The sequence below is a fragment of the Galeopterus variegatus genome, unplaced genomic scaffold (genome assembly GCF_000696425.1).
Source record: "Galeopterus variegatus unplaced genomic scaffold, G_variegatus-3.0.2 Scaffold4819, whole genome shotgun sequence".
NCBI classification, from domain to species: domain Eukaryota; kingdom Metazoa; phylum Chordata; class Mammalia; order Dermoptera; family Cynocephalidae; genus Galeopterus; species Galeopterus variegatus.
The window spans coordinates 112,108-122,727 of record NW_007730930.1 but is presented as its reverse complement, the minus strand read 5'-3'; the positions used below and the strand labels follow the sequence as shown (position 1 = coordinate 122,727).

General features: G+C 36.8%; 1 protein-coding gene across 1 annotated transcript in view; it reads right to left on the bottom strand.

The window, feature by feature from the left end:
• Window positions 1-5,036: 5,036 nt before the first annotated feature.
• The window catches only part of FASTKD2 (FAST kinase domains 2), a 28,891-nt gene continuing 23,307 nt past the window's right edge, over window positions 5,037-10,620 (bottom strand). Inside the window, exons 7-11 of the mRNA XM_008588428.1 lie at window positions 9,506-9,669; window positions 8,306-8,521; window positions 7,813-7,897; window positions 6,024-6,138; window positions 5,037-5,240 (exon numbers count right to left, since the gene is read on the bottom strand). Of these exons, the coding sequence (XP_008586650.1) occupies window positions 5,121-5,240; window positions 6,024-6,138; window positions 7,813-7,897; window positions 8,306-8,521; window positions 9,506-9,669 (700 nt within the window). The 3' untranslated portion in view covers window positions 5,037-5,120. The remainder of the gene's footprint in view (window positions 5,241-6,023; window positions 6,139-7,812; window positions 7,898-8,305; window positions 8,522-9,505; window positions 9,670-10,620) is intronic.

The window sequence follows — 10,620 nt, the reverse complement described above, 5'->3', positions numbered from 1 at the left end:
CACAGTGAAAGGACATGAGGATACATAAAATATACTATGGTAACATATATTTCATTAAAAAATAAGCAACTAAAGATCCTTAGGAGAGAAGATGATAGATGATAGATAATCTTTAGATTAAGAAAATGTTCTAGAAATGAGAAATCAAACTCTTAAAACAGTTTGACACAAGAGTAACAAGTTTCTAGAAACACACACACATATTGATAACAAAAGATGGAAGCCACCCAAATGTCTATCGACAGAAGAATAAACAAACGTAGCAGATACATACAGTAGAATATTATTCAGCCTTAAAAAGGAGGGAAATTCTGAACACATGCTACAACATGGATGAACCAGGACATTATGCAACATGAAATAAGCCAGTCAGAAAAGGACAAATGCTGTATGACTGCATTGCAGTTACGTGAGGTATCTAGAGTAGTCAAATTTACAGAAGCAGAAAACAAATAGTGGTTGCCAGACACTGGGGGGAGGGGAAAATCGGGAATTATTGTTTAATAGGTACAGAGTTTCCGTTTTGCAAATTGAAAAGATCCTGGAGATGAATGGTGATAATGGCTGCACGACAATGTGAACGTACATAATGCAGTGAACTGTATACTTAAAGATGGTTAAGATGGTAAATTGTATGTTCAGTGTATTTTACCACGATTAAAATTTTTTTAATTAAAAAACCATATTGATATGAAAATCACAATTAAATGTGAGTTTGACAAACATCTTTTCTGGTTTGCATTGCTAGGACAAAGAGCGCCATGTAAGTGAGCACCGTGGTGTAATCTTTAACCTCAAACATTGCCCCTCAGTTTCATCTGTCTTTAACTGATTTTCTTCCACCCAGGTATTCTTCAAGACTAGCATTTAATAAGACAGAGTATTTTCTAATGAGTATCAGCGATGTCCAAGTACTCCCTAAGTTCCTAAATATGATAGCATTGGCTGTTTAATTTAACTTAAAGGTGATGACAACATGAAAGTCTTATCTATATGGCTAACAAATCCCATATCTTTCTTCTGCTCTGCATTTTTTACTGAAAAGTAAGGAATGGATTTCCTCAGACAATTGGGCAAAATGTGATGCTCCCTTCCTTTGCTACTTCAGGGTGATATGGATCCTGGCATACAGAGATTGCCTGCGAGAGAACCGGCAGAGTTGCAGTGACAGTGTGGGGAAGTATGGTGAAAACTGGGTGTAAGAACAAGTGGAAAATAAAGCCAGGTGGGTTAGTTTCTCTCTTCATCTGCCAGGGATGCTTTATTGCTGCCGGGAGAAACCCGCTGAGGGGGAGGTCACATGTAAAACCAATCAGCAGTGCACATGGGGATTCCTCGTAGTCTTAGTAACGTTGTATGTCTCTAACCCTGAGTGAAATTCTTTAAAATTCAGAAAATTTTAAAGAAAGGATCCTTTTCTTTGACCATATATGTGTGTATGGTTTCTTTATCAGGATTCAGTTGCTGATAACAGGAACCACTCTAGTTTAGACACAATGTGCTTGGATGTTAACCTCTGGCCATTCGCAGGACCCCATCACAGAACAGGCTGGTCAGAAGAGCTGCTATCTCTGCTTACAGCCTGGAAGCTGGAAATCACAACAGTGCTGCCTAGTTACGGGTTCCAGAGCCCCATTACTTTAGCCACAATCCCCACCCACAGATTGGATGCCCCATATCCCGCCACACCCTGGGACCTCTGCTATTGCTATTCCAGAAAAATCAAATGCTCCATGGCTATTTGTTGGCAGAAACAACAGAAACATGGTCTCCATCTCATTGGACCTTCCTAATTTCAAGCAGGCACATCTGCGTGGAGGAAGCTAAGATATATACGGAATTCAAACTGGAAGGGTATCTCGAAAATGTAGACTTCAGCTTTTTCCACCATAGCACACCCATGTACACAAATGAGTTATAAGTGTGTCCTATCTATCTCCTCAGCCTTCTGGGTAGCCACTAAGGGGTGGGCAGTCAAAGCATTCTCGGCCAGTAACCTCCTCACCTAGGACTCCCTAGAAGGTGCCCAAACAGGATGGGGTCTAATGGTCCACCTCTCTTTCATGGGGAAAGAGTATGAGAGGTATCTGGCCCTCGCTGCTGTACTATGATGTGTTGTGTGAAACAAGAATGTATCCAGTCACCTGGACAGCTACAGAAGCAGCCTGCTGGGGAATGAGCCACTGATCTTCATGGACAAGGGATCCTCTAGCTGCTGGATAATTTCACAGTAAAGTATGTTCGTCTGGGGTTTGAGGAATGCCAGCTCTCAAAGGTACAGCTCCATGTAGATGCCCCAAATTTCTGTCTTATGGATACATCTGTCTATATGCTTAGGATGTCCAAGCTAGTTGCAGGGTGTCTAACAACACATATACATTCTATAAATTAGAACTTCATCATTATTTGGAAATACTCAACGTGAAAAAATTCATTTGCATTTGCGATCCATTTGTATTATCACAAAAAAATACCAACATCACATTTTGTCAACAACAGAAAAAGAAGACTGTTAGGCTATAAATATAATTTTTGATTTTTGAATGGTTTTTAAAAGAGTTTTAAATTGTTTCATCAGCTACTTGTGTAAAAAAGTTTCTTGTGGATGGTAACTACCAAAAATTTGAAGAACTTATTAAAATGTCTTAATCAAGAATTGCATGTAACCATTTCAAGCATACAACTTGATATTTAATAGTTAGGTCTAGAAAGCAAGATCAAGCTTCTCATTAAAGATCCTGAAAACAAAATTTATTTGAAAATTTCATATAAAATCAATATTTAATATATTCCCTAATACTTTGGGTCTTACTGATTTTGTTTCTTACATCACATAAAGAAAATTTTTTTCTACCACGTTCCAAATGGACACCCCAAATGCTCTGCAGCTAGTGCTATGAAAACACTATTTTCTGTGTGTGCCATTGATCAGTGGTTTCCAGGGGATAGAGGGAAAGGCAGGGAGGAACCTTTTAGAGGTGATAGATATGTTCATTATCTTTGTTGTGGTGATGGTTTCATAAGTATATGTGTGCATATATATTGTCAAAACTTATCAAATTATGCACTTTAAATATATGCAGTTTACTGTATGTCAATTATACTTCAACACAGCTCTTCTTAAAAATATGTGAGGGAAAAAACCACACAGTGAATTCCAGAAAGGTGGTATTAATCTACATCCCACTAGCAATGTATGCAAGTGTTGCCTCATTACCCATTCGTCCGTACCATAATTCTTAAAGAAAAATCCCTGCTAATTTGAAAGGCAAAAATATCTCATTTGTTTGGATGTGCATATCTTTACCAGCAGAATGAAATTTTTTTGTGTTGATCAGCTCTTTCCCCATTTTTCTTTCATTGCCACAAAGCAATTAAGAATGCCAACACTAGTAATGCTAGTAAAACAATGCCTTTTTATCTGCCATGTCAATTGGTACAAACTCAAGAAATTACTACCAAAAAAGGTGGTTATAATATTCATAAATTTGTCCAATCCTTTGAATATGAATCATAATTAGCCACAAGAAGAAACTGATACACACTTAACATTTAAAGAATCAACTTTAGTTTCTTTAATAACAGAATATTTTCATCTTGTTCTGAAGCTTACTAAGGTTAAATAAACTTGGCCAAGTACACAAAATTAGATGATGTCCAATCTGGAACCAGAATCCAGATCTGGGACACAAGCTGAAGAGCAATAGAGGACGAACTGATGTGGAAATCAATGGTATGGATGAGACTTCAGAAAAATTAAATTATTTGAGCCTTAACTTCTTCACTCATAAATGAGGGAGATGCATTATATGATCACTAAATTTCCATTCAGCTCTAACCTTTTCTAAATGCAGGCTGGACAAGTTGATAAAACTTGATAGCTGTTGTCATACTACTGCAGTTTTTTTATTGCCAGCCTGGGGATCTTCCACTACTTTTCTTATAAGCCCCCATCGGCTCACATTCAAACTCTAGCCCTGCCCAACTGTCTGTGTAGCATTGGGCACATAACTTATCCTCATATTAGCGATGAGGAAATGAAGGCCCAGAAAGAATCATAACAGCAGCTACACCTCAAAGGGTTGTTAAGATAATGAAAAGAGAGAATACATATGAATACACATCAGAGCCTGGCACATAGTAAGATGTCCAGTAATTGCATGTCTCTGTACTTGGGGACAGAATAATACCAACTTACATGGAATCTGTGCTGTAAATTCCACAAGTGGCCATGTCTACTCATCACTTATTCCCAGCAAGTCAAATACTAGGTAGGTAGGTATACTGAACAAAATATTTGAACGTGAACAAATATTTGACCAAAAGAATGAACAAACATGATTGAAAAACAGTTCTCAAGTCTGATTCACAACACAGTTCAGCTATATATTTAACTTAAAGGACTTTATGAAATGGTGGGAGAGGTAAAGGGGGAGAAAGTAAGAGAAAAAAATGACCTCAACAGTGGCAAGAGTTATGGTGTTAGCAATTCACAGCCTATCAGTTTTACACACGTACGTATTATCCCATCTGCGTTTGTGTTATTATGGCCCATGAAACACCTCCACCTGCAATGTTTGCTACAAATGCAAATGCCATCCTCACCCATTTGTAACATGCTACCTCACTAAGGCTTACACTCTACAATTTAAGAACCTGGTCCAACTGCTATCTGACTAATGCTTGAAAATGACTTGGAATTATAACCCCAAGACTTAGAACAGATTATATAGCAGAAGTATAAATATACAGATTCCAAACACAAGGACTGCACATACCAACTTGTCTGTGACCTATCACAACTAAGAAACCAGTGTTTAATGCATCAAAACTAATGAGAAAAAATGAAACCTACAGCTCACGAATCTGTCAAATATCTGAGCACTAGAGGGAATAGGTATGCTTGGAAAATGATCCTTCTGGAATTTTCTCAGCATATTCTAAAATGCCAATAACAATATTTCTTCCATTCTTAAGACTGATTTTAACAGTAAACTGAAGTAACATTTTTTTTTTATAGTGAGCAGTCAGGTTAATTCCACTAACAAATGAATTATAGTCTTTATTAAAGTTATTTTTACAAATGCATGTCTCCTCATATGAAAAGGTTGCTTTTTACTTTAATATGTGCTTTGTAAATTTACATTAGCAGTAGGAAGGGCTTCAACTGAATAGATTTTAGTCTTCAAAAATGCGACTGCATTTTCCATCTCTAGTTTTTCCATCTCCCAGTTATTGACCTTATCAAAAAAGAAAAAGAAATCAGTTGTGAGAAGATAACATAAAATAAAAGCTAGTTTAGATATCCAAACATATTAAAGTAGCATCAACTCAACTGGTTTTATAAGCAAATGTTACCTTATAATTACTCATATTTTAAAGGCCTAATAACACTATATGCTAGGGTTGAAGAAAGCTCTAACAAATTTAAAGGTCCTCTAAATGGTGCAGAAATTACTATCTCGGGAAAATCTTCCTTAGAACATATATAATCTACAATATGAAAAACAAAGCCTTAAATGGTAGCCCATTAAAAGAAAAGAGCCATCTGATTCTCAGCAATCCACACATAAACCATTTCTGGATACTAAAGTACCATAATGGAAGATTCAAATGTCTACATTTCCCATTATGTGCAAGACCATAAGAGTGGCATTTAGATAGAGCCCAACATTAACATAAATGTGAATTTATTTGTAAGGTTCTTGCTACATACAGAGACACCTGAAAAGGCTGTTCAAGAAAAGCTGTGGTTCTTGGAATCAAAGTGAAGCATAAGAGGGAAGAGGAAGAGCCATCCTCTTACAACCATCCAGCTTTTTCTGGTAACAAACACACTGGCCGATGAAAAGAAAGTTTTAACATCTTTTCTTCCCTTGTTCAAGACAACCTAGAAACTGAATATGGTTTCATGTGTCTCAATTTAAATAAGAAAATATATTATTCACATTCTTCTTCTTCCTGGCAGCTGTTGAAACATACATCAATAATTGAAGACTATTTCATTTGCATTTTTTTCTTACCAAAATCACATGAAAACCCATTACATTCAAATGCCGCACTTTCATAGCAAGAAATCCTCTGGGGTGGCTTGAGTCCAAACAGTAAGTAGATCTAGAAACACACAGCACAGCTACTCTGAAAACAAAAATAAACAATGCAACAGTTATGGAGATTACCATTTACAATCCTGCTGCCTTCCTGCTCCTTGGAGATTTCAAAGTTGAGCCCTTACTTGGCCACAGTCCTCACCACTCCCGACTGTCTTAGTCCTTCACTTCTTTCTGTTACTTGGCTTCTGCAGATATAGTCCAGTATACAAAGGCTACTTTATAAACCAAAAGCTTATAATAATGCTTTACACAGTTATCCTCCAGCCACCTTTAAGGATGGCTACATTTTTGATAAGAAAAGAAAACACCCATTTTAAGGGTTCACTGTGCAGTGCTGATCCCTGATCCAAATATAATTATTTATTCTACCAGTAGAAATATTGGTGTACATAACACCAAATGGCAAATGCTCTTCCTGTACATATCATCTCCCAGAGGGAGCAGTATTTAAAAACCAGAACTGAGAGATCAAACATAAAGAAGAAAACCCTAAGAGAAAGGCAAGACTGTGAGAAAGATAAAATCTGTAAATGTAACAAAAAAATGTAGAGGTATGATTAGTTTTTTTATTATTCCTTGCATTTTGGAAATATTAAGTTCATTGGGAGAGAAAAAAAAAAAAGACATTTATATCGTTAGTGCCTGTCCTATACCCCGGCTGTTACAAGAGAAATCTGTTATCTTCAAAAGAATGCTCACTTTCCTCACTACTCAGCACTTTATGCTGGGAACCATGTTATTTTATTATGCCAGAACAGTAGAATGCTGAAAAAGAAAAATGATCTTTGAATGGGGTCAGAGAGAAAGCATTTTTTGAGGGAAGATGGACAGGGAAAATAGCAGTTGAAAAAGATAGCCAAGAAATAAGCTAGATGCACTCAGAAAGGGGTTAAAAGTCACAGAGCTGTATGTGAATGGACAGCAATGGGCAGATGAGAGTTTGACTCGCTTCAGATTTTTTTCTATACCTCTCTTTATCGTAATTACGTGCATGTCTAATAGAGTAACAGGGAATGTAAGTTCCTTGGGGTCAGGATCCATGTCTGACTCATTTTTGTGTGCCCCACAGGGCCTAAAAGAGCCTTTCCACAAAGGCTCACTGAACATAGGGGTATGTGCAATGACTACATAATCTTAATGCTTCTGCTGAAGAGGCAGGACAGCCTCTCAGTGTAGCACTGTATTTTTCCCACAGACCCCTATTTGTAATGTGTGAGCCAAGGAAACAACATGATTAGCTTCGATATGCTCTGACCCATACACAACACAGCTTATAAGAAAGCAAAAGTTTCTCTATCTTTGAAAAGGTTTGCTGGTAGAGCAAAATATTTATTGGGTATTTGATTTTTATAGAAGCCTCAAGTCTTTATGATCATTACTATATTATCTTGTCAACAGTTTACACTGCCCTAATAGTTTCAATTACGTTAACATTATTTTAGTGAACTATTAGCTTCAAAACCTAATTTTTAAAAAATGTCTATTTCATTAAATGGCCCAATTACAGTCCACTTTATTCAAACATAATGCCCACATTTACACCTAACGAGTAGATTCGGGGTGGGGGGGGAAGTCTCTTGGTAAGTTGCAAGCTCCACATAAACATAAGGTCTTAGTATTATTACTGCTACTTAATATGAAGTCTTTTAGAATTAAGATTTAAATTCAGAAATCCCAGAAATAAGTATATGTAAGCAACCTTTGAATATCTGTAGCAGAAGTTACATCCATGTCAGAAAATGGAAGCACTTGACTCCTGTTAGTATCCATTCTGACTTCAAAATCTAAAAGAAAAAGAATATTAGTTTTTCAAAGATTGCTCAAAATGATTTTGTTTCAACAGGTCTACTACTACTAATTATAATGATAATGGCAGTAATTAAAATATACTGAGAGCATACCATGTGCCAGACACTAGTCTAGGGATTTTACATGTATAATTTCATTTACTGGTCACAAGAACCCTATGAGGTAGGTACTATTATTATTGCCACTTTACATATAAAAAAGCGAGGTTGGTAAATGGCTGAAGTCCCAGCACTAGTAAGTCACAGAGCAAGAATCCAAATTCAGGAAGTCCAGCTACAAAGACAGCGCTACACTACACTAAACTGTCATGGTAAATTCCTAATCCTTTGTCAGAAAAAAAGGAAAAGAAATAAAACAAAGGGAAATCATATAAAGTCACATACCAATATGATAATTATGTGGCAACTGCACATTTTTCGAGAAGTAACCTTCACCTCCCAAAAGGCTACTGAGTGCCTCTGCAACCTTTGCATTTGGATATGACGGTGCTGGTGGCAACTGTGGCAGTGGTATGTCTATGGCTTTGTGATAAGGAGTATCATCAAGTTTTAGACAAGTATTCAAAATACAAAGCTTGTGAGCATTCCTCTCCATGTCACCTAAAGGAAAAAGGTAGAAAATATATCATTAGGAAAAAATATTAAAGCCACATTTTAACAATTGCATTAATGCACCTATATTTCTAATCATCTCTTTCTTATCATGAGGAATCTCTCTGTGTCTCCCTAGTTTCCCCAGCATCTAGATCAATGCCCTGTACTTGACAATGTTTTAAGGTTTAAAATATCTTTAGAGGGGATTTAGTATAAACTCATTTTGTAGATAAGGAAATGACCAGGAATGTTAAAAAAGTTTCATGACTAATTAAAGACAAAGTTGGGACTAGAATCCAGGTCTTCTGGGTTCAAGGCTGTGTCCCCAACATTACACTGCCTAAAATATCAGCACGTGGTATTCCTCTGTCACAACTCAATTTTGGGATTTTATAACATTGTTTTTAAAAGAATGTTAACTACTCTATTCTTACACACATCATCAAATTTTGTACATCTACCTGGATATTGCTTTTCCTTGTTTAATATAGAAGACTAAAAGTCAACAATTAATTTGGTGCTAAGATTAAATAAATTCACGAATTTGGTAGCTATTTGGTTTCTTGATCTAACAGGCTGTACCCTCATTACAGGCCATGTGTGACCAAATGTTTACAACTGCAAAAGTTGACTTAAGTTGGCTTCAAATGTAACATGCAAGGATTAGGAAATGCAAACAGCTCTGATCAAGGCATAAAAAACACGAACATTTAGCCTCTGTATAGGTGCATAGAGTGTAAATAAAAGGAATAATGATGATACATTCTTTGTTCTTTCCTTTCATATGTAGGATTTGTCATTTAAGAAGGCTCCAGAGGTTTGCTGGTTTGAAGCACTGACCTTTGACTTCACCATTCTATCAGTCCTTTCCTCGGTAACATCTGCTCTGCACATTTTAACTAACACTGCTTTGACTAAGACCGCATTCAGAATCACAAGGTAGCTAGTGATAGTGCCTATTTCAGTCACCATTGTGCACTGACATCCCACCTGATGTCAGCAGCTCACTGATGATGTCCTTTTGGAGAAGCTGATTAACAGGGGCCAAGGGGAAATAATTCATCAAGCAAAACGAAAGCACAGCATTCAATAGGTTTGCAGAAGAGATGTGGTGAAGACAACCAGTCAGTGCACTAGCCATAACTTCTAGGAACCTTCAGGGAACAAAGTAAAGTCAGTTTCAAATAAAAATAGAAAACAAGGTCATGGTAGAGCTAGTTAGACACCATAGAACCAACATCTTTAAGGAGTTCAAAAAAACAGAGGTAAGAAAATCAGGCTTGCAAATAAGTATCCACACATTGTTCTGCACAGGTGGCTATTTCCTAAAGAGTGCATATCGTCAATTAGTGTTGGGAATCACTATATGTCTTGTGTAGGACAAATGTTTTACAGGCTTGACTTGTTTAATTCCCGTTAAAACTCAAGGGGTCCTTGTTAGTATAGTGGTGACTGAAAAAAAAAAAAAGAAAAAGAAAAGAAAAGGAACTCTACGAGGTATAATAATTATTATTATCCTCATAATAAAAATGAGTAAACAGACTCAGAGAAGTTGAGTAACTTGTCTAAGAACACACAGCCAGGAAATAGCAGAGACAATATTGGAACCCAAGGACACACTCCAGAGGCTTTTAATCATTATGCTAGATTTCCTATAAGGCCTGGACCACCACTGCAGTTTTGTAACCAATTACAATTCTCTAGCTATCAACACTATGGGTTAAAAGAACTGCAAGCCTAATCCTACCACCCAGAACTAATGTTACACAGTATAACAAAGTACTGACACACAGATGAAGAGGGAAAAGACCAAAATTAGTAAGGTCATTTGCCCAGAGTGACACTGCTAATAAATGACACAGATACCCTTTGACCACATCAATCTGATTCTCAGGGCATATGCTACATATCCTTATATAAGAAAAAATGAAATATACGCAAAGTACTTCGATATTGCAGAGGAAAGAAAATAGGATAGTTTTGGGGAGGAGAATTTGAACAGGCAGAAAAGATGGGAAAAGGGTGCACACTATTGCATGATCGTTCATAACTACTAAGATGAAGGCACAGAGCAGTGATTCCTACAGCAGTGGGTGAATACGCCT